The following is a 25,407-nucleotide window of genomic DNA, read 5'->3' as shown; positions in this document are numbered from 1 at the left end:
AGAGAGAGAGAGAGAGAGAGAGAGAGAGAGAGGAGAGAGAGAGAGAGAGACATCAATCAGTTGCTCCTGTATGGGTCCCAATGAAGCCCACAATTCTTCCATGCCCGGGCCAATGTCTAACCACCGAGAAACACCAGCCAGGGCGAGAGGTTAAATTCTTAATGTGGAAGCTGGAAGCAGAGAAAGGAAAGTTGGAAGTAGAAGCTTTGGTTTTGTCACCACCACTTCATGTCTGCCTCCATTCCCACAGTGCATAAGGAGGGTTTTATGAATACTAAAAAAATAAACTTCTGAAAATTACAGAGAGTTACTTGGTAGCTTATTACCATTGTCATCATCCAAATCATCATCATCACTATTGTCTACATTGCATTGTTTTGTTCATCTGAACAGTGTGAGAATTTATCCACTGCATTTCCTAATGATGTACTTCCCACCACCTTCAGGTCTACTCAAAGGTCACTTCTCAATGACATGACCATCCTACAGCAAAGGGCAACCTAATCTTTTCCTCCTACCTGACCCCTCCTGTTGTTTTTTTGTTTGTTTTTTGTATGCCACTTTTCACTTTCTACCATGCTATATAACTTACCTATTTATTGTTTATCTGTTGTTTATTCTTTGTCCCCCTCTGCTATAATGTGAGTTCGGCACGGGCATTTCCTCTGTCCATTGCATTCTAGTCTCCCTTCTAGTTCCATCAACTCCCAACCTTCTTTCTTGGCTCTGGTCTGCACTGATTCTGCCTCGTCCTGATAGCTCATGGAGCACATTGGTTTATCCCACACATTTCAGTGATTGATATAATTCTTTCTGTAGCCCTCTATTTCTTATATTCTTAGTGGTGGAAAAATAATTTCCCATTGGGCTTCCACTTCTAACTCTGCCATAACTCAGTGGTGACCTTGGGAAATTACTCAACCACTCTAGACCTCACTTTTTTTCATTTTACAATAGGAGCTGAGTTAGATGGTATTCAAGTCCTCCCCAGATTTTACATTCTCAGAGACCACAAGCCGTTTTATTGCAGGGTCCATGTCCAATAACAACAATGACAATTACCATTCAAGCTGCCTGATAGCTCCTTCAACGACACGATTTCCCATTCTCTTAATAATCCTATAAAGGAGGCACTACATTTTACAGATGAGGAAACTAATACTCAGAACTGTACAAAAATTTTTGTGTAAGTGGCTCTTAGGGAGACAGGGCTGGTATTCTATCTTGAAGCTGTCTAACTTCAAACCTGTGCCACTTTCCCCCTTCTCAATGGTCTCTTGTCTCATATTTCTTTTATGTTACCCTTGGCTATGAGTGGCAGATATGTGGTGATCGGATCTTTGAAATGAATTCCAAAACTAGAGAAGAGAAATCCAATTGCATTTTCTTGCTTGGCTGTGTGGGCTGGGCTGGACCCTCTTGGGGGCTCCTTGTTACTGTTTCTGGGGCAGAAGGCAGTCATATGGGGAAGAAGTTATTCTTCCACTCACTAATGCATGACTGTGGGCAGGTTACATGCACTGAGTGGCCAGATTATTATGATCTCTGAACACATAATTATCTGGCCACTCAGTGTATATCCTATATAATAAAAGGCTAATATGCAAATTGTCCCCTCGACCAGGAGTTCGACTAGCAGGCAGGCCGGCCAACCACCCATGTTCTCTCCCCCTGGTCAGGCTGGCTGGACCCCACCCATGCACGAATTCATGCACCAGGCCTCTAATATCTATCTATCTATCTATCTATCTATCTATCTATCTATCTATCTACACTGAGTGGACAGATTATTATGTGTTCAGAGATCATAATAATCTGGCCACTCAGTGTACATCCTACAAGCCTCAGTTTACAAATTATTTTCTTCCATTAAATAAGAATAGTAACACCTGCCTCCTAGGTTTGTTAGGAGAAATTTTAGTGAGGAAATGAGTGTCACATAAGTGTGTGGGTTTAAATATATTTAATTGTGATAAAATACACATAACATAATACTTACTGCCTTAACCATTTTTAAATGTACAGTTCAGTGGTGTTAAATAAATTCATTCTGTTATGCAACCATCACCACCATCCATCTCCAGAACTCTTTTCATCTTGCAAAATTGAAACTCTGTAGATGGTGTTTGTTTTTGTTCCAACTCAACCTGGATGCAAAACTCAGCACACCTTCCAGTTCTCATAAATGAAAACACACACACACACACATACACACAACCCACACACATTAATGATTAGCAAGACCTCCTTGATAATCTTGCAGGTTGCTACCACCAGCTTTAATCTCTAAACTCATGTTGCCCACTCACTATGATGTTTAGAAAACAAAGTCTCTGATAATTAACAGGACTCATTTTCTTTGGGCAGTTATTAAGGTTATAATTAATGAAGATTATTTCCCTTGTATATTGTCATCGTCATCTTCATCAAAAACTACTGTTGGACCCTGACCCGTTGGTTCAGTTGGTTGAAGTGTTATCCTGTACACCAAAACTTTGCAGGTTTGATTCCAGGTCAGGGCACGTACTTAGGTTGTGGGTTTGACCCCAGTCAAGGTGTGTATGGAAGGCAACTGATCAATGTTCCTCTCTCTCTCTCTCTCTCTCTCTCTCTCTCCCCGCCCCCCTTCCTTGATCTCTAAAATCAATAAATATATCTTCAGGTGAGGATAAAAAACAACAACAACAAATTACTGCTGGTAACTTAGAATAATGGTGCAGAAAGAGAGAGGTGTTAGAAACTGGGAAATGGAGACATTTTAATACAATTTTCAAAAGAGTGATAGATGATCATAAGAATCCAGTGCTGGGTGAAGTTGCTCTGGAACTCAGCCTCCTGGGTTCAGAAAAATCAAGCCAACTCTATCCAGCAACTGAAGCTCATCTGTCACCCCACACTGGAGACCAGAGCCCCACTTAATTCCCATACCACCGCCTCTGATAGCTCCTGGGTTGGAGTGAAGGGGGTCTCCAATGACCGCTTGGAACTCCCTGACCTAGAGGAACAGAACCCTGCTCCCTGGGCTGTCGTGGAGGGTCTTCCACAAACTACTTCACGAGACCAGTCACTCTGATCCACACCATCTCTGACTGTTTGCCTAAACCTACCGAGTCAGTGTGATTAACTTTGTCTGGAGGTTTCTTACGAGAATTAAGTGGAAATCAAATTTATCTGAAAGGGGGAGCCTGGAAGCCTTCTAGAATTGCTGAGGAATGGAGAAATGGAGTTAAAGCCATCAACTAAGAAAATCCCTGATCAAGAGACTTCAACTATTCTTTGTAGTCTACAGGCAAAGTTATTTTGTGTGTGGTAAACTAAATTCATTTCTAATACCTTGGTGAACAATAAGTCATGCCACCCATGGGAGGCATGCCCTAGAAGGCATAGACTGTATATCTGGGTGTGGGGTCCTTTAAGAGAGCAAAGGAGGAAGGTACAGAAGAAAAGATGAATTTCATTTTTATAATTTATAACAACCTAATCCTGATTCTCTTCTGCCTTGAAGATTAACCCTCCATTTCCTCCTGCATGACTTTCTACAGAGCAGGAAAAGGATTTCCCTAAATATTGACGATTTTAGTTTACTATCTTTGTATAGTCTCTAGGCAGCAAAGATCTCACAGATCTCAGGAGTTAGAGGTTGGGCGACAAAAGGAACTGGATTTGTCCATGACAGTTGTAGGCTTTGCTCTCTAAGCTAGATTTTCTCCATCATTAAACTTGGAGCAGAATAAATCTGATCTACTGTTAATCCCCCTGGGGAATTCTCAAACTCAAGACTGTGCTGGTTAGTAGCACTGGAAAAAGGGTTATGGGGTTGGCATCAGAGATCAAAGGCCCTCAGACCTGTCAAGTTAGACAGGAGTCTGAAGCCACTTAGTTGTCCACCTGGAGCATCTGGAGCATCTGTCTCTGCCTTGTGTTTGGTGGGATGGTAACGCTAAGTCTTTGTGGCGTTATGACTGACACTTTCTGTTTGGTTAGTAACACCTCAGCAACTTACCACATAGGCTATGTGGCAGATAGTAATTTACAAATAAGAGTTAAAAAAATCAATGTTATTTGGCATTTTAATTGGAAAAATTGCATGACTATCCCTTTTCTTAGTTGGATTTACCTATGAAGTAAGAAGATGAGAGCTAAGAGTTTTGTCTTAGAATCCTGGGACATGAGTAATGATCCAGTTCAAAGCTCTCACCTTCTGTAGATGAAAAGCAAGCCCACAGAAAGTCAGGGACTTAGGTTATACAGTACAGAGGCAACACCAGGTCTAGAACCCAGGTCTTCTAACTCTTAGCAGTAGTGCTCTCTCCTGACACTGTGTTTTCATGGCTATGTCTAAGATACCCCATCCCATGTGCAGAAAGCGCTGCATGCAAATAGCTCCTTAAAGCATATTTATGATCGATAGTGACATTGCTGTTAGTGTTGATTTACTTACAGGGTGCTAGTTTTTCCAAATGGAAGAAATAAAGTTGAAAATAAGAGAGTTAAAGCATTGTTCCAGGTCCAAACTAAGTATTCCATATATACTCTTTAGAGGAAAATAAAGATAAGTAGGCTATGATATTTATTTGGGTAAAATATTAAGAAAACGGAATCTACACTTACATTTCCTTAATTTTTCTCTTAGGTATGAGATTGCCCACCACCAGGAAGGGTGTTCACTAATAACCAGAGGCTCCAGCGATCTCTTACCTCTCCACGAGGGCAACTAACTTCTTAAAGTAAACATTTATGCTAGTAGTGTGTCAAGTCTGTAGCTTGTGACTTCTAATCCCTTCTGTGGGGAGGGAATCCCAGCCCATCCCACCCTGGACATGAATCATCCCTTTGCCTAGTATATACACACTGTAAACACTACCCTCCTTTAGTCACTTAGTAGTGTCTCAGTTAACAGACTGCCTGTCATGGTATCACAGTGCTTATGTTCAGGCAGCCCTTATTTTACTTAATAATGGCTCCAAAGAGCAAGCGTTGCAATGTTGGCAATTTGGATATGACAAAGAGAAGCCATAAAATGTATGCATGTATAGGAAAAATCATAATATTTATGGGGTTTGGTACTATCCGTGGTTTCAGGCATCCACTTGTAACATCCCCCCAGGGATAGGGAGGACTTCTGTAGTCAGGCTGAGGACGACTTGATTATTCTTTGAGGATAATTTAGAAAAAAAGAAAATAAGTTGACAATAAATATAACTATTATAGGAGTAGAAGTGAGATTCTCAGCGATCCTAGCTACTAATAAAAATATTTTTTGATCACATTCTAACCCCAGGTGAGACTTGCTGATCTAGACCATTCTGTGCAGGTAAGAACAGAGCCTAGTTTTAAGGGTGCCTAGAGGAGATGTCTTGATTTAAACTGTGTTTATGTCTTTGTTATAAGATACTGGAAGCTAGTGACAGAAGTAACTGAAGTTTGAAGGGCTTGGGGAACAATTTCAGAAAGAAATAGGAACAAACAGAGCCCGGAAATGATCCCTATTGGAAGAGACAATTTAGGCAAATAAAGAAGCACTGAAGATAAAACTGTAGTGTCTGCACTGTCCTTAAACAGTTGGGATCATGTCTCTTTTAGTTACCGGTAACAGAAACTCAACTCTAAAAAGCAAAAAAGGTGCGTGCGTGTGTGTGTGTGTGTGTGTGTGTGTGTGTGTGTGTGTGTTTAACATAAAGAAGAGCCCAAAATGGGAGCTTTGAGAACAGCTGGATCCGGAAACACAGAAAATGGCTGAGCTTTGTCTTTTTTGTCTTTCAGCTTTGTTTTACTCTTTGGGTTAGCTTCATTCTCAAGAAGAAAAAATAGTCTTTGAAAGAAATCAGAATGACAGAGATGAAGCAATAAACAAAAATGCTGCATCTTTTTTTTTTTTTTTACAAGTTTTTGCAGCAATGGTGCTGCAAGATCTATCATATTGTTATACTAATGAAATAAAACAACGTAAGAATTAGTGGCTGGCAGCATTTGTTGGGTGATTACCATGTACCAGGCACTATGCTAAGGGTTTTGCATGCACTATTTCATCTAATTCTCACAACAGCTCAGGATGTAGGTACTAGTATTATCCCCAATTTTCAGATGAGAAGAGTGAGGCTCAGAAGAGTGATAAAGTGCTGTTCCCAAACTCACATGGCTGGTGCATGGTAGCCCTACTGTGTGTTACTTAGAGAGTGATCCACATGGGGCAAGTCATCGTCGTCTTTCTGGAACTGGAACTGAGAAATCGATGCCAGGCTCTCTTCAGCAATGGAAAGACAAGCAGGCGCACATTTTCTGCCGTATGGTTTGCTTGGGCAGTGCCACACTCGCAGATGCGGGGCAAGCACCAGCGCAGTGAGGCTTGTCCGCTCTTGCTGCTTTTGGAATCCAGCCACCCGTGAAGAGGCCTGAGCGCTCCCACTGGACGATGAGAAGCACATGGTTCGGTCACCCCCCTACACCCTGGCTGGCAATCTTCCCGGTGGCAGGTATGTGAGTAAGGGTTCCTAGGCTATCCAGCAGCCAGATAATCCATAGCTGACTGAAGACATCTGAGAGAGAACACAGAGTTGACCCAAAGCAGACCAGCCAACCACTTAGGAAATCATGAGCGAAACGGATAGCTGTTACTTTAAAGGAGTGGTTTGTTACTCAGCAGGAGCTAATCGATACACTTCACTTGGGAAAACAAGTGTAAAGAAGGTGTCCCAGTGCAGAAGGCTTCAGGGTGATGCTGGGGATGGGTGAGGCTAGACCTCAACACTGCTTCCAGCCCTGACCCGTGTGGCTTAGGTGGTTGGGTGTTGTCCTGTGCACTGAGAGGTTATTGGTTCAGTTTCAGGTCAGGGCCCATGCCCAGGTTTCAGGCTCAATCCCCAGTATGGGGCTATGTAGGCGGCAGCAGATCGATGTTATGCTCTCACATCAATGTTTCTCTCTACTCCTTTCCTGTCTCTCTAAAAAAAAATCAATAAACTATTCCTTAAAAAAATTGCTTCCAATTTTGGAGTGCACAGTAGGAATCAGGGTAAGAAACTGCCAGCTCAAGGACCAATGCCCAGCTTTGCTTTAGCTTGAGAGGCTGGGGACACAATCCCTAATGACTAGAGAAGGAGGCAGAGCTCTGAATATCTCTGGGCTGCCCGCCCCCTCCCCCCCAGTGGGGAGGAAGCTGGGAAGAGGAAACCAGGGCACACCCATACTCCCTTCTCTTTTCATCGGCCATTGAAAGAGTTGAGGAGGGACCCCTACAACTCCGAGTCCATCTTAACTCCCCACACCAGGCTACACTTCATAAGGCTGAGCAAAAAGAAAATGTTTCGATATCTGGCAGAACCGACAATGGGAACCAATCTTGGGAAGAAGGAAATGTTCTTTGTGAAACATCTTGCTTCAAGAAACAGGTGGAAACCAGAGGTAATTCCTTACTTGCCTCTAAAATAAGATGTGAGAGGCTGCTGCACCTAAGTAAATGGCAGAAAACACTGCTTTCAAAGGAAAACATGATCGCAGACATAAACATACGATGGAAGCAGTGAAGAGCAGATCATCTCTGATCTTCAATTTCATCAGAAATGCTTGAGAATTCACCCAGAAACAGGAAAAAGATGAAGGAAACGACAAAGATGAGTAACACAGCAAGGGGCATGAAGAGCAGACTTGAGGAAAACAATTTTTTTACATAGCATTAACTCAGAAAAACAGAGCATGGAGGGCAGGAAATAAAAAAAAAATAAAGATAATCACAAATTATCTAAAATGGAAAATGTCAAGTGGCTTCAGATTTCTTCATAAAACCAAATGCTGAAAGACCACAGAAGAATGAGTAAATAATTTATAGAAAAAATGATTCTGGTCTAATAACTATACCATTAGCCAAACTATTTTTCAGGTGCTAAAATATTCATTTTTACTTCGTCTTTTTTTTTCTCCCATGATTTTTTCCCCCAAGGATAATATTTTTATTCTAAAAGTGGGTGCCTTACATTACTGAATTTTAAAATGTAGTGCTGGTAATACTTTATATTCAGTTTGAAGAAACTTAAATTGCAGATAAGCAAAAAAATTTCAAATGATCTGTAATTCCACTTCCAAAGTAAATACACTGAGCATTAACCTTTGCTGCATATCTTTTCAGCCTTTCCCCCATAACCTGTAAGTACATGTATACAATTTACAAAACACATAAATGATACTGTACTATACATATTTTCTTTTGTTGTTGTTGTTGCTAATCCTCATCAGAGGATATTTTGTCCATTGGTTTTTAGAGAGAGTGGAAGGGAAAGAGAGAGAAGATGAGTGAGAGAGAGAGAGAGATAAAGTGAGAGAGAGAGAGAGCGAGCGAGAGAGAGAGAGAGAGAGAGAGAGAGAGAGAGAGAGAGAGAGAGAGAAACATAGATGTGAGGCACAATGATTGGTTGCTTCCCACATACACCCCAACCAGGCTAAAAATTGAACCTGCCACTCAAATACATGCCCTTGATCAGAATCGAACCCTCGACCCTTCAGTCTGCAGGTCGACACTCTATCCACCAAGTCAATCTGGCAAGGCTATACATATTTACTTTTGAAGCACATTTTACTAACTCATCAGAATATCACGAATATATTTTCATGTTAATTAACATGCTTGTGCAATGTTATTTCTAATAACTGCATAGTTTTTCTTTGTGTGGAGAATTCACCATTGATTTATTAGTCTTGTATGATTGGGCATTTGGTTTTTATTCTACAACCTTATAAACAATAATGACATGAATGTCTTGAATATACATTCTAGCTCTTATAACTTTCTAAGAGTGTAATTGCTGATTCAAATCAAGTGTATGATTAAAAACCTTGATAGATATTGTTGAACTATCCTCCTGAAAACAGGCCCACCTTCATCATAACCTTATTAATAGCATATTTATAAAGCTTAACCTGGGCCAGTCAGGTAAAGAGAAAATTGTATCCACTGTTGAATGCAGTTTTTCATATTCTTTTATGAGCTGTTAGTTTTTTTTATCCTTCCCTTATTCTTATTGACTACAGGCCCAATGCATGAAATTCGTGCAGGAGTAGGCCTTCCTTCCCCTGGCTGCCTGCACCAGCTTCCCTCTGGCAACCGGGACCCAGGCTTCCCTCTGGCAGCTGGGACCTGGGCATCCCTCTGTCCGCTGGCAGGCACCAGGCACCCGGGCTTTGTCCAGAAGGTCGTCTGGAATGACGTCTAGTCTAATTAGCATATTATGCTTTTATTATTATACACTAGTTAGAACTCCTCTATGTTAATTCAGTTAATGATTTGTCTCATACATTGCATTTTTTCTCAATTTGTCATTTGTAGAACTTCCTCATGGAGTTTCCTGATAAAATAACTTAACAAATATATCTATAGCCATGTCTGTATTCAAAATCAGCAGTGTCTTTTATTTTGGTTTTGCTTTGGGTGTTATGCTTCAAAAGCCTCTACTTCATCGCAGTTTATTTGGAATTTATACTGGTTTTAATTGTGGGAAAGGAATACAGCTTCATGATTATCCCAGAGTTCCCCAGAATATGTTTTATTATCATATTTCTGTGGGATCTTAACAAGGGTTAATTAAAAGACAGATTCTATGATCAAGTAAGCTTGGAAAACACAAGGTTTAAAAAAAACGTCAGATTTCTTTACTGCAAAACTTATCAGTGTGGATGGAACATATTCTTCCTATCTAATAAAAGAGTAATATGCAAATTGACCATCACTCCAACACACAAGATGGCCTCCCCCATGTGGTCAAAGATGGCCACCCCCATGTAGATACAAGATGGCCACCACAAGATGGCTGGCAGGGGAGGGCAGTTGTGGGTGATCAGGCCAGCAGGGGAGGGCAGTTGGGGGAGACCAGGCCTGCAGGGGAGGACAGTTAGGGGAGACCAGGCTGGCAGGGGAGGGTAGTTAGAAGTGACCAGGCTGGCAGGGGAGGGCAGTTAGGGGCAATTGGGCCAGCAGGGGAGCAGTTAGGCATTGATCAGGCTGGCAGGGGAGTGGTTAGGGGGTGATCAGGCTAGCAGGCAGGCAAGCGGTTGAGAGCCAGAAGTCCTGGATTGTGAGAGGGGTGTCCGACTGCCCATTTAGGTGGGATTGGGCCTAAACAGGCAGTTGGACATCCCTCGAGGGGTCCCAGATTGGAGACGGTGCAGGCTGGGCTGAGGGACACTCCCCCCCCCCCCCCCCCCCCGCACCATGCACGAATTTCGTGCACCGGGCCTCTAGTTGCTATATAATTTGAAAAGCTAAATACTAGGAGCAGTCTGACTAAACAGTAATGTCATGCCAATGCAATAAATTATTTTTCCCATACAAAGGAATGCTATATAGCTGTAAAGAAAAACAACAAGTGAGAATACTGGCTATATACTGATAGGGAAGGATGTCTGAAATAAATTGTTAATGGAAGAAAGCTAGAATAAGATGTATTTTATATTTTGTGTTAAGAAAGGAGACAATAGATTATATATTTAAACATTTAAAGATAAGGATAAAGAAACAATAGTGGTCAGAGGGAGAAATCTTTTCCTGATTACCTTTTTATACTTCCTGTTTTGTGTACCATGTGAATATATTACCTATAAAAGCAAGTAAAAAATATCTACTTTTTTTTTTTATAATGGAAAGCATCTCAAAGGCTTTAATATACTAATATATATTGTGCCTCTTCAAGTTAGGGTAGTGGTTGGTTATGCAGTGATTTATAAAGTTATTTGAACCCTAGCCAGTTTGGCTTAGTGATAGAGTATCGGCCTAGAAACTGAAGAGTCCCAGGTTCCTGGGTTTGATTCCGGTCAAGGGCACATACCTTGGTCACAAGTTTCCCAGCCCTGGTCGGGATGTGTGCAGGAGGCAACCAATCGATGTGACACATCGATGTTTCTCTCTGTCTCTCCCTCTCCCTTCCACTCTCTCTAAAAGTCAATGGAAAAATATCCTTGGGTAAAGATTAACACCCCCCCCCCCCGCCACCAAATAAATAAAGTTATTTGAATAAAGAATCCTACAGAATTTTGGGTTATCAGGTTTCTGAAAAAATTATGAAATAATCTTTATATATTATAAATTTGACATGTTATCTGTAGCATATACTAAATACAAAATATTATTTATAGTCTTGTGTGTGTATGTGTGTTTGTGTTTGTGTTCTATTCTGTTTTTTATTGACCAATCCTACCCCCAGTCCTGAGTATTTTAATGTCTGGAAGAGCAAGTCACTTCTTACCATCCTTTTTCATTATTTTGCTAATAGCAAAATTAATCCTTCTTGTTCAATCTTTTCTTGAGCTATTTTTATCCACTTGTTCTTTCCAATGATTTTCTTCACCAACCACCTAAACATATTTGTGGGAACAGTTTGAGAAAAACTGATAGTTTCATGGAATTACGTAAAGATAGATTGGAGACTGCTTTATACCCTCAGATATTTTCCAGGTTTTGAATCATGTGAAATATATTTCTTAAATATTCTCTTATGCCATTCAATAACATCTAAAATAGCATAATGTTTTTCATTTTCTTCATGTAATTCCTGACTATTTCTTAATTATTCTGCTTTTATTTTGTTTCTGTTGTCAAGGAGATCCATTATTCATCTGATTTTCTTAAGGATTACTGCTGATATAAGCTATATATTTTTCTTTAGTAGATATGACATTTTAACAAATTTATTTTGGACATTTATTGAGATGAATATGTAATGTTTCCCTTTGACCAATTAACTTGATGAAATGTAATAACAGATCTCCTGATAACTTACTAACCTTATTAGCCAGAAAAAGTCATGCTCAAAAACAAAGCATTGCTATTTTAGTGCAATTTTGAATATTTTTGCTGCATCTTTTAATTACGATGTTTGCATCTCTATTTGTAAATGGAATTAACTGGCTTGCAAATGTGCTTTTGGAGCTCTCTTTGTCAGCTTTTTTTACATTTAGGTCATGCCTAATGTGTCTAATAAATTACCGAGTTCTCCATATGGTTCTGAACACGAAGAGCTGATAGGGTATTTGAAAGAATTTCTCTGAACAAATTTTGACCCCAGTACCTTTAATAAATGAAATTTGTGAGCAGTATTTGCATTTGCCCCCCTCACGAATACTGCCCTCCTCCAATTGCATAAATGAGTTATTTACAGTTTTGTGGAGAATCATCCATTCGATCTTACTATTGTGCTATTGGCTCAGTTGTGCTTTCTCTCTCTTTAAGTCTAAAGGCAGCTGCCTCTGGAAGTTGATCATAGCCCAAAGGAATCCCTAGTTGGGTGGTCCTGTCCTTCTCAGGCTTATACTTTCACCTCCTAATTAGGGCTTTCTATTAAGTATTGCTCTTTACAGTCATTGGTGGCTGCCTCCTCTTCAGCTTTATGTACACAATATCTACCATAAATGAAGTGAAATTTCCTGCAATTGTATGGCAACCTTCCTAGTTCCTGCATTAATATAGGCTTTCCTTTCTTTGCTTTTTCCTCTTCCTCCTCTCCTCCCCTCTGCCTCCTCCCCCTATTTTTACTTTGTTCTCTCTTTTGGGGAGTTGGGTTAAGGGCTTGTTTTATGCCACCATCTTTCCCTGAAGTGTCAACAGCACTTTTTACTCTTGGTTTAACTGTTTTTTTCACCAACAGTAATGACAATACTAGGAGACCTTGAGCTAAACCTATAAAAGCAGTGGGTGTCAGGGGAGATTAATTACAATAGCTAGAATAATCAATCCCAGTAACACAAATATGCTGACACCCCCTTGGCCAAGGCCTGGAGCAGCTTGGCAAAGAATCCATGCTTGTGAAATAATTCATTTGTGAAATAATCAAGAACATGGAAAATTTGAGAAGTAACACTAAGGGTGCATTTTTTAACATTTCTCTTTTCCCTCTTACTCTCTGTCAGCCGATTTTCAATTTTCATTAGTATTAATAAAAGCAAAGACTATGTATAAATGAATTATTTCAGCTAATTTCTAATGGTGGGTCCTAACATATGAAAGACAAAAATGCCATAATAGTGACAATGGCATGTTTTTATAGTTTTCGGGTATAACTGGTGCTTATAGAGCATTATATTAGAGTTAATACATTCACATTCATGTGCACGTCCACACAGCTTCCAGGTGGAGTCGTGAATGATCCTGTTCTCTGACATAAACCCCTTTCCCAGTATATTGGTAATATCTGCAATTCAGAACAGATACGTCTTACTTTATGCTAAAACCCACCACAGTGTTATGTACATAGAAGCTTAATTAACAGAAAATGACATATGACCAATATTAATAAATGAACCAGGGAAGCTGAAATTCCTCAGGCTGTTTAAGTCTCATTCTTTTGGATGCCTTTCTCATTTTTCACTCTCATTACAGACTTTTTCTTGGCCTTGGTGGTGGGCCCTTTGATAAAAAAAATGTTGGTTCATTCATCTTTCTTGTCCTCAGGGGGGTTGCCCTGCCTTCTGGGACCACTGCAGCCTGAGAGCCTGTATAGCATCCTCAAGAATGGGCTTGACTAGGAATAGTTTCGAAAGCTACTACACACTCCTAGTTTTTTTTAACTTTTCAATGACAGTTTACATTCAATATTATTCTACATTAGTTTCAGATGTACAGCATAGTGGTTAGAAAAATATGTGCTTTATAGAGTGGTCCCCTGGTGTTTCCAATACCCACCTAGCCCCATCCACAGTTATCACAATATTATTGACTATATTCCCTATTCTGTAACTGCCAATTTGTATTTCTTAATCCTTTCACCTTTTTCACTCAGCACCCCCAACACGTTTGAATGTGGATGTATTAACTCTAATATAATGCTCTATAAGAACCAATTATACCTCAAAACTATAAAAATATGCCATTGTCACTATTAGGGCATTTTTGTTTTTTGTATGTTAGGACCCATCATCAACAACTGTCAGTCTGTTCTCTATCTATGAGTCTGTTTCTATTTTGCTTATTTTGTTCTCTAGAGTCTACATATAAGTGAAATCATATGGTATTTGTCTTTCTTTATCTGAGCTATTTATCTTAGCATAATCCCCCCTAGTTACATCCACGCTGTCACAAAAGGCAAGATTTCATTCTTTTTTTTTTATGGCTGAGTAGTATTCTATTGTGTATATGTACCACAGCTTTTTTATCTAGTCATCTATTGATGGGCACTAGGGTTGTTTGGGAATGCAAGTTGGTGCAACTACCATGAAAAACAGTGTGTAGGTTCCTCAAAAAATTAAAAATGGAATTGATTTATAACTCATCAATTCCACTTCTGGGAATATATCTGAAGAAACCTGAAACATTAATTCGAAAGACTATATGCACCCCTATGTTCATTGCAGCATTATTTACAACAGCCAAGACAGGGAAACACTCCTCCTAGTTTTAATAGAACAGGGGGTTGCTGCATTTTGCAAGGCCAAATGTTTCTTCTCTATACTTTCATCTTTCTTTTACTGTGCTTTTTCTCCACAAGGAAGAGTTACTTTTGGTTACCCATGAAATCTTTCTTCCTCATCAGTCAATCAACTGGGCTGTGTCACAGTTTCGTAAGAGCAGCCACGGCTAAGCTGCCTAGTTGCTAATTATTGCTGGAATCAATTACAAAATATGACAACGTGGCACTAATAACAAGTTCACTTTCATGAACTATAACATTAGCATAATTTTCTAACTGTGGACTGCAAACATAATCAGGGGATGGCAGAGGACACTGGCCCAGTCCCCTCAGGTATCTATGGATGTAGCTAGAAGGATACCACTGTGGAGTGTGATGCTTTATCTTACTAGTCAACTAAGAGAAACCAACTTTCCAAGGAGAGGATTAGTTAACAAGGTTATTAGCCAAATACACATACACATCTATGTGTATATATATCCACAAGTTGTAGAGACATGTTTGATGCCCCAGGAAATTGATTATGATATGGGAAATAAATAAATAGATTATAAGACATATATATAAATGACTCATAAATTATGAAAAGATGTTCAACCCCACTCTTAATATGAGAAATGGGCCAAAATCTAAAAGCTTGATAATATACTTTTTTGGTGAGGCTGTGGAGAAATAAGGACTCTCACACATTGCTGGTGGAAATGTGAATTAGTACAATCCCATACAGAGGGCAAATATTAAAGTTAAAATGGCATAATCTTTGACTCAGGAATTCCATTGTTGGGGATATTATGCTTCAGATAACCTTGCATGACATATGGAAAGATTATTCATGGCAACATTGTAATAGCAAAAGGCTGGAGACAAACCAAAGTCCACCCAAAGTGACTGGTTAAATAATATTGTATATTTATAAAGTGGAGTACTGTGTAGCTGAAATAAAGAATAAAGAAACTCTTTATGAACTGATATGGAAAGATCTCTAAGATGTATTAAATTAAATAAAAAACAGGATCCAGAAAAATGTCCATATACACTATATTTTGTGTAATATGCTATGTTTTGTGTTCTATAATACTAATATAGATTGTATATATATATATATATATATATATATATATATATATATATATGACATTTCAAAAAAAACTAAGAGTAATATTTCCATGGAGATGGAATAAAATACTGTAAGTATATTAATCAAAATGTTAGAGCCTTTCATAAATGATGGAAATATGGGTAATTAAAGAAATTATAGGAATTTTTACTGCACTCCATAATGCATAGTTTTAAGTATAATGTTTTAAATGATTTTGCAAGAATACAAACCAAGTTTATCTGTAGCATTTTGTAGCCCAGAGGTACATGCTTATGAATATAGAAGCAAGGGGTGAGGGCTGTGGAGACTGTCTGGGCCTTATTCTCTGGTTAACATTCGTCACATCCCTCCCAGGAAAAGCATTTGTCCTGTACTCCCTTAGGACAGTTGGGAAAGTTCCAGGTGGGCTGGAGCATAGGTGTCAGCAAGGCAAAATGCAGAGGTCAAGTAAACATGAGAATTGCTGGGGCCCGTCCATGCTGTCTTATCAGAGGTAAGTACTTATGAATAATGTCATTCCATGCAAAGCCCACAGAAGATCATTTCTTACAGAGAAACTGTCAGGGTTATCCCAATGAAAGCAGTTTCCTGACAGCTTGTAAAAGCAAAATTCTTTAAATAGCATTTAATTGTAAGTGTAAAAAACATAAAACATACATTTCAGAAAAAGGGCATACATCAAATTACCTGGTATAATAAGTAACCTTTAAGCAAACACTCATGCTACTACCACTGAGCTCAAGAAATATAATGCCATCTCTTCAGAAGAACTTCTCAGTGTCCCTTCTTGAACACACCCTATCCCTCCCCTGAGAGAAAATCACGGTCCTCACTTTCATGGCGACGACTTCTTTGCTTGCATTTATAGTTTTACAACCTACTTATGCACTCTTAAAGATATGCTTTCATTTTGCCTGTCTTAAAACTCTGTCTATAAGAGCCATCCATGTTGCATGGAGTTATATTTTATTCATTCTATTAACTATATAATATTCCGTTACATGCTTGTACCACAATTTTTTAAAGCTACCCTACTGATGATGGATATTTGGACTATTTCCAGGCTGGGGCATTAAGAACAATGCTGATAATATGGACAATATACTAGGTTTATTTGGGTGCATACACCCATGAGTTTTTCTAAGGTTATTACCCTGAGTAAAATGGGAGGTCCTAGGGTATAAATAGCTTCTTTTTTTTCCCTCTAGATACTACAAAACGTTTTCCAATGTGGTTTTATCAATGTACACTTCTCTTAGCAGTCTACAAAGGTTCTCATTGTCCCTCATCATCACCAAAAGTTCTAAATGCTTAGTTCAGTCAGGCTTCTTAACATTTGCTAGTCTAGTAGGTTTGCAGTAAGATCTCATGGTTTTAATTTGCATGTCACTGGTGATGAATGAAGTTGTGGGCCTCTCCATATGTTAATTGGTCATTTGGATATTTCCTTTTGTGAAGCAGATGTTCAAAACTTTTGCCTGTTCTTTTATTAGATTGCCTTCTTTTAATAGTGCTTAATTTAATCCATGTATTAATAAAGAGTCTAAATGATGAATAATCAGGGTTGGAGGTTCACCATGCAGCCAGAGAGGTCAAATGCAGCAACTTACGATTTTTTAGAAAATACCTCTTTATAAAATTAGCTGGCCCAAATAATTAATCAGATGATTTGGACCTAAGCATCTGCCCACCACCCTGTCTGCTGCCAGTCATCTTCCCATGCACCCAGGTCAATGTATAATGCCAACCACAATAGTTAACATTCACCAGACTCTTACCAGGTGCATGGTGGTGGGCAAAACACATATCTTATTTGTCTTTCTACCTCTGTTAGGCTTAGAGGCATAAATAACCATTATGACTCAACTAGAGAGTGAAATGGCTGAAAGTTGATCCCCCATCTAACTACTTATACTCATTATTATACTGCCTCAAAACAAAGTTTCCTTCTGGTTCCAAACTCAGGATTGACATGTACTGTGGGGATGGCAATCATTTCTAACAGAAGAGAATATAACCAAGTACTTAGTTTAGAGCTGGAAAAATTTAAATTCCTTAAAATTATAACATAATGATTATGAAGGGTACTGACATACAGAAAGTAGATTTACCTGAAGCTTCCTATGTCCTTGACTTATGTTTGCATCAAAGCCCATATGTGAATGGCAAATACGTATTCTTTCAACTTACTGCTGCATTCATAAACATTTTATTCATCTCGAAAAAGTAAAATCACATGCCTTAATCCGGACTTACGTTTTAGGATAAAAATCATGATATAAACAATGATAGCAAACCTACCCACACATGCAGCAGCAGCAGCAGCAACCCTACACTCTCCAAGCAAGGAAAAGGACAGCCCAGCCCGCTGAGTTGAGTCTCAAGGGGGCTTTCTACTCATTAATAAGCATACCGCAGCAAAATGTTCAAAAGCAAAACACTAATTTCTTGGACAAGCCCCCCAGAGATCTGTGGTAAAGTAAACTTTTATTTCCAAGTTCAACTGTGAATTTGTTGGAAGCTAAAAGAACTGTGCGTATTTGAAACCAAACTTGTAGAAAGGTGATGCGACTTTGAAAAGATTGTGACTAAGAGCTGAGCTGTGACATAGAAGCATCGAACAGACTGTCGAACCTCAGAGGGAGGGTGGGTGGAAGGAGATTAACCAGAGAATTTGTATGCATATATGTATAACCCATGGACACAGGTAATAGCGAGGTGAAGGCCTGGGGTGGGGGGTGGTGGCGGGCTATAAGGGGTCAGTGGGGGATAAAGGGGAACATATGTAATACTTTTAACAATAAATATTAAAATAAAATAAAATAAAGTAATCAAACTGTATTCCATGAAATAGATGGCAGTTTTTGAAGCAGCTCATATAATAAACTTTAATTCAGAGGGTTCCCCCCACGTTTGAGGGAACCTTCTGGATTGAACGTGCTCCCGGGTCCTGTACGGCTTGGAAAGCTATGTTCTTTCTCCCATCAAGCCCCTGCTCAGGCTTGTAGTTTTGTTTGAAAGAATAATTTTCTTCCCTTCTAGGCTGAGCATTGACCACCACCCAACCCCCACCCCCACCCCCCGCCGCTGCTGGGTCGATTAAATCCCACAGTTTGCCTCACACTGTGCAAGAGGGCAGATGGCATTCTGTGGCTTAGGAGAAGTTCCCAGGCAAAGAAATGCAGGCGCTGCAGGGCAGAGTCACTGATAAAAGGCAGGAAGAATATGAAGGGCACCCAAAGGGTCTGCCAGAACAGTATCCAGGTCTTTTATCTTGATTTTCTTTCAAAGTCCAGAATAATATTTGGGACATAATAGTCCCCCTGATACCGATGGACACATTGACCCAATATCAGAGTGGTATCAAAGAGTGCTTACAGATACACATTAAATCCTAACCGATAAAAGAACGTGGAAAGAAAGAAGGAACAAGAAAGGGCGAAGAGGTACCAGGGAGTCATCTCTACTCACACTTTCTCGTAAACCTTGTTGTTATCTTCTGGCCATTGGATCATGCACACCATTCTGTTGGGCATGGTCACCGTGGTTGCATAGTAGCCCTGGGGGAAGGCCAGCAGGAGAGCCAGGACCCAGATGACAAAGATGACCACTTTGGTGGCTGTCCCCGTCAGCCGGGGCTTGAGGGGATGGATGATGGCCATGTACCTGGAACAGAGAGGAAAGGACAAAGTTCCGATTTAGTCACCAAAATCTACATTAGATTATGTGTTGTTCCTCCCAAGGAAAACTTCCCGAAAACCCTTGACTCCTGGTGAGTTTTATAACTGTTTTCTTTTTAAAATTAAATTAAATATTTTTTCATCACCATTTATCTCCCCATCCCCTCTTCCACCTCTACCCACCCCTCTCACCCCCAATCACCACAACTGTTACAACTATTTTCTGATACCTCTTTCATAGTCTATACATAAGCATTATGATTCTTATGACATAAAATAACTAAAATCCATAAGAAAAATAAGGCAGATTTTCTATTTCAGATCCCATCAAACAACATTCCAAGAGAGAAGTTTTTCATCATAGAAATGCTGAAGCTAGGGGCACGATGTCCAAGTATAGGTCAGTGGCTTACAGCGAATCAGAAGAAAGCAACAACCAAGGTCATAACTGTATTCAATATAAAGACTATCTTTATCCTTTTTGGAGTAGGGAATAATGGTGATAGAAACAGTAGTTTTTAAGGTCTTCCAGTGGCAATTTAAAAGGCTAGCAATCCTCCATCAGCCCATACAATTTGAAGGCAAGTGATTATGTATGTGTGAGAAAGCAAAACAAACAAACAAACAAACACACAAAAAACCAAACCAAACCAAAACAAGACAAAAAACAACAACAACAGTTCCTGGAGATATCCTCATCAATTCTTTGAACATCTAGAAGAGAGTGTGTGATAACAACCCATGCTTTAGGAGAAGGAAGAAAGTCTCCACCTGCGGAGACAGACACACTGGAGCCTGTGAAAGGACAGGGTCCATGAAAACTCCTTGCAGGAAGAGGAAGGGGGAAGCAAAGTGAATGATGCCTCAGGGCCTGGGGCCCTCCCTCCATCTCTCACACCTGGGACCTGGCACTCAATGTGTCCACACATTTGAATTTGTGTGCAGCCTCTGAGGGACAGCGTACCTTTTAGGAATAAGAAACATTTTAATCAGCATTTCATGTCAGTTATAATCACATCAATGCTGCCTCCTCCATTTAAAAAAGGCATATTCTTTTGTGTATTTTTCTTGCAAAGTGTATGGATCCATTTCTTAAAATATGCATGCATTTTGTTCAGAGTAGGAATGAGGTCTTATACTGCCTTTGGGGTTTAAATATTATCTGGTAAATCCTCAGAATAGTGCATTTGATTCTCAGACACGCAGATGTTTCTGGCTTCCAGAGACAGAATGGTCAATGGAGACTTAAGAAATGAGTAGACAGCAGCACAGGTGTCAGCTGCCTCCACATAATTCCACATAATTCTTTCTCTACACTCTTTGGACTTCTAGGATCTCGAGGCCAGAACTGGGTTACAAGTAAAGCAATTTCAATTAGTATGCACGCCACACATTCACACTGGGCACCTGCGGCATGCAGAACACAGTGTTTCCTTCTGGGCTCTGAGCTTCTAATTTCTCCAGGGAGAAAAGGCACATAAATAATCAGCCGGAATGTGACAGTAGGATGTTCAGCCTCCAGTGGTAATCTGGTAAATACCTTAGAACCTTAGGGAAGCCGCAGAGGTAATCAAGCCTTGAAATGGCAGGTGGACTATTGGAGGTGAGTAAAGAGACATGTGTAGCTGAATTTGGGGTGAGTCTGCCTGAGTATCTGGCTTGGAGGGCAGGGAGCATTCAGAGCTTCCTTCCCTTCTCCATGTTGTGAATAGATCTCGCTTGTGTCCAGGAAGCTTTATGGCTCAGTTTTTACGAAGGCCTTCCTGAGCTTCCTTTTAGCATCCTAAACTTTAGAATGTCTTTCCCACATTTTCTTGCTAGGGACCTAGGCTTTCCTTCTCTGGTCTCTAAGAGCAATGCCACTGAAGGTGTTCAATGCATGAGGATGCCTCAGGGCAGCTTTTACAGAGATGATCAGGAGTGATGGTAACCTCCAGGAAGGGAACTCCAGAATCCTTCTGTCTCTTTTGGAAAGAGGGTAGATGATCTTGAAGTCAAGATAGAGTGAAATTAGGAAGAGACTTGAAAAATATATTGTATTGGAGGTGAGGAGTAATTTATAAATTTCTGGGCAAGTTTCCCTGGTTGAGTTGATGGCTTTAGAGCCTGTGACCCAAGTTCCATCTACAGAACATCAAAAGGGCAAAAACAACCCTCATTAGGTTGTGACTCAAGCATTGTCTATCTTCTTTAGGTTTCTCCAAGGGGCCACAGCTACTTCCAAGGGAGGTCCTGTATATGGTAGGCTTGAGGACCTCCCATTCCTGGGATGGTTTCCTGAAAAGAACCCTGAGAAGTCTTGATTCCATCCTGGATCTGCCTCTTTCTTGCCATGTGACAGCAATAGAGCATTGATTTCCCCTCCAGTTGTGGGGTTGTAGTGGATAGGGGAACCTCAAAGTCAGAGCCAACAAAGGTCCCTGTGCAAACACTGTCTTGTCTTCTTTCCAATTCCTGGATGGTCATGGCCAGAACCTCTGAGTATTTGCATTAAACTTATAGGCTTGCTTATTGGATCATTTTCCAGAGGCAAGATCTTTCTTCCCCTACAAAGCCGGACACATGCCCATGAAGATGCCTTTCTTTTTCAGCACCACCCAGGCTCCTGCTCTCACTGTGGGCTGTGCATTCTCAGCCTTCTCCGGGAATTAAAGAGGATGCCCAGGGGAGAATGTGCTAATTACATTGCCCCCTTTTAATATTATCTCAAATATTTTAATTTGCTTTTAACTCAGGATAAATGCTCAGTCTTAAATAAACATACCCTAACACCCCTTCCCTTGCCCAAGCTGGCAATACACCATTCAGAATCTAATGTGACTGGGGCTTAGGGAGGACTGCATCAGTATATTGGTACTGTAGCTCCAAATGGTGGCAGAGAGCCACATTTTATCTCTATTGCAAAAATGGCAATTTGGGAGCCCATTTCAGTTAACTCTCTGACGGTACTTGAGTGTAGGAGCCATTTCAGTGACACATGAAAGTATTACCCACATAAAGCCAGAAAGAATAAAAAAGATTGGCTTTTAAAAATGTATATATTTTTATTGTTCAGAAACACAGCCATTTATAAATCTCCCTCCTTTATTTTTTTCCCTTTCTTTTTTCTCTCTCTTGCAATCTTTACTTCTAGGGTTTGTGTGACATGCTTCATTCTTATTTACCTTAAAGCTAGTATTGTTTGACTACTTTGTCCACAGATGGAAGCATATTTTTTTTTCTTTCCTACTGCCCATTTCTAGCTTGGATTCCTTTACACATTCATGTATTTGTTTGTAACCACCCGAACCATTCTCGTGTATTAGATTATAAGTTATCACTGAGCCAGTGCTGTGAAGCCCTAGGAAAATGCATTCAATAAATATTTATCGACTGCATTGTGCTCATGGGACTGGAAAACAGTCAATGAAACGTCTTCCTAGTTTACGCATTAATCATCAGGCAGCCAGAGACAGGGGTCTGGAGGCTGTGTGGGTTCTGTTCTCCACTTCAGGTTGTTCCAGTCCCACAGAGGGCCATCGGCTCTGTTTTGAATTGTATCTGGCCTCCCAGCTGAAAAACTTGACGTGCTGTCTTCCTCTTACATGATTATACTTTATAAAAAGAACTCTCCATGTAGTCCCCTAAATCTGGCAAAATATAAAGCTGCACAGTTTTGTTTTTTTTTAAAGGCAGAGTGAAACAACTTTATGGGGGAAAATAATCCAGTCTTCTGACAAGCGCAGTATCCTCACAGCTTCCTCCTATACTAGCCCTACATCTTCCGGAGAGAGGACGTCTTTCCTCTACCTGGAGATCTGCCCTACCATGCCCTTTTCCCATAGCCATTCCCCACCATTCCAGTCCCCACCCTCCTTTACCCCCCACTCACTTATTCCTGGATTGATACACGTTCCCTTTAAATGATTGTATCTTCATGAGTTTAAATGACCAGGAGTGGTGACAGCTGAGAGCATGGCTACTGTAGTCTAGCTTAAGGGTTGGCATTTTTTTTTTTTCTGTAAAGAGCCAGATAGTGAATATTTTAAGCTGTGTGGCCCATACAGTTTCTGTCAAAGCTACTCAACTCTGCCTTTGTTGTGCTAAGGCAGCCGTAGACAAGACAACTATTGGGGATGATTGTGTGCCAATAACATTTTATTTTAAAAAAGAGGTGGCGGGCTGGATTTGGACCCCTGGGTCTTAGTTTGCCAATCCATAGTCTAACACATGGAGGACTCAAACTGAAGCTCCCTGGAGGTGGTTAATCTCACAGCCCACAAGCAGTCAGTAAGGTGCTCAGCCACCAGTCATAACCCAGAGTCTCGCCTCTTGTCTGAGTACAGTGGTTTCTGAGCCCAGGATGTTTTTCCTCCTATCTCCTCCTGGCTGGCTCCTACTTATTGTCTTGGCTTGGCCCAGTCATCAAGTCCTTGGGTTAGATGCCCTGTCTTTACTGCTGTGAAGGTCTCTAACCTTGTGCCAACCACGCTTCACTTTATTTACATATCATATCTGCCTCTTCTTTCTTCATCCTCCACAGACACCTTGAGGTTTGTAGTTGCTGTGACTTATTTCTATCAGTATCCTTGGCCTCCCTGAGCCTAGTAAATGTAGTAAATACTCAATAAAAGCTTAATTGAGTAAAAAATATACAAATTTCTTAGCACATAGCAGGGGTTCTGTAAATGGCTTTGGAATAAAAATAAATGCAGCAGGAGAAACACACACACACACACACACACACACACACACACACACACACACATTATAATTTTATTCCTTCCAGTCTGAACGTGTGTGAGAATAATTGCTGCTCTCTGTTTTCCGTTATACAGCCATCCAGGATCATCCTACAGGAGTGACCTTACTGGACCTGAGTCGTCAGAATTTCCCATGTCTTGAAATTAAATCCTTGAGTAAATTCTCAATACGTATCAGTTGATTAAACTCTGCATTGGCCAATATGTTGGGAACTGTGCAGAATTCAGTCTTTCTGGTATCACCCTCTGGCTCTTCCTATGAACAAGAGGCTACTCTGTCCTTTTCCCTCCCGTTTCTTCCATCTCAGGGACCACACAGCCTTTCTCCTGGAGATCAATAACATTCCATCAGTTGGGGTTTTCTCCCAGGACATTTCTTTAATCTCCAAAATCTAGGCACTTTATTTGGCCAGATCACTTGAGCAGCAACTTTGTCTATTCAACTAAGCTCAAGCTCACAAAACTGTAACCGGAGAGGCCCTGGAGCAGCCCACAGAGATGACCCACCATTCACATACTACCAAGGCATTCTTGGTAATGGCAGAGCCCCTCAAGCCCTTGTTGCAATGTTATCAATAATTCTATAAGGCATGAGTTTTTGGTTTCTGCATTGCCAGTGGACTCATTTAAAAAAGTGCCAGCTGACAGCAAGGGAGCAGTCAGTAAGATCATAAGAAATGGATGCAAAGACAGATGGAACCAAGAGCCTGTAACAATTTAGAAGGAACTGAAGGAGGGATACAGCTGACTGTTGTCCAGTCTGCCCTGCCGCACACATGTTGAAGAAGAGCCTGTGTGGTTTAAAGATGGTTCCGATACAAGAGTCTCCTGTCAGGAACATTCATAGCTGCTTTATTTATAATTTCCAAGATCTGGAAACAATCCAAATGTCCACCAACAGGCAAATGGATAAAAAATACAATATATTCATACAATGGCATACAACTAGCAGTAAAAAGAATGCATACTGACACACACACATAACAAGGACAAATATCAAAGAACATTATGCTAAGTGAAAAAGCCAGACAAAAACATAGTATACATTCATGATTTCTCTCACATGAAGTTCTAGAACAGGCGAACCTAACTCATGGTGATAGAAATTAGAACGTTCTGAATTTTGTAGGGGCATGGCTAACTTGGGTGGTATGCCTTCATGAAACCTCATTGCACTTATACTGAATGTAAATTATACCTAAAAAACACCCCAAACCCTGATGACTCAGCCTTTAAAACAGAAAACTTTATCAATGGCCCAATGATCCTCTGCTTTTTCGGTCAACTGAGGTGTGTTATAAGAAATACATCTGATTCTGTTACAGTGACCATTGTTAAGGAAAAGCTCACTGCCATTCTAAACACCATCTGGAAATGATTAAAAATAGTTCAAGTGAGAGATTTGCCATCAAATGAATCTTAGATGTGGGAAACCCAACCAAGTGTTAAACCTGAGTGTTTCCGCCAGCAGAGATGGGCCAGATGTGGGTGAGCGCTGGTTA

The 25,407-nt window shown here is 40.3% G+C and overlaps 1 protein-coding gene across 1 annotated transcript in view; it reads right to left on the bottom strand.

Annotated features, from left to right (window-relative positions):
* Positions 1 to 25,407, bottom strand: part of TACR1 (tachykinin receptor 1) — a 128,902-nt gene that overhangs the window by 40,536 nt on the left and 62,959 nt on the right. The window contains exon 2 of the mRNA XM_080686480.1: positions 18,955 to 19,149. Coding sequence (XP_080542606.1) covers positions 18,955 to 19,149 — 195 coding nt within the window. The remainder of the gene's footprint in view (positions 1 to 18,954; positions 19,150 to 25,407) is intronic.

The sequence above is a fragment of the Plecotus auritus genome (assembly GCF_963455305.1).
Source record: "Plecotus auritus genome assembly, chromosome: 8".
Taxonomy (NCBI): Eukaryota; Metazoa; Chordata; class Mammalia; order Chiroptera; family Vespertilionidae; genus Plecotus; species Plecotus auritus.
This window is presented reverse-complemented; position numbering and strand designations above follow the sequence as displayed.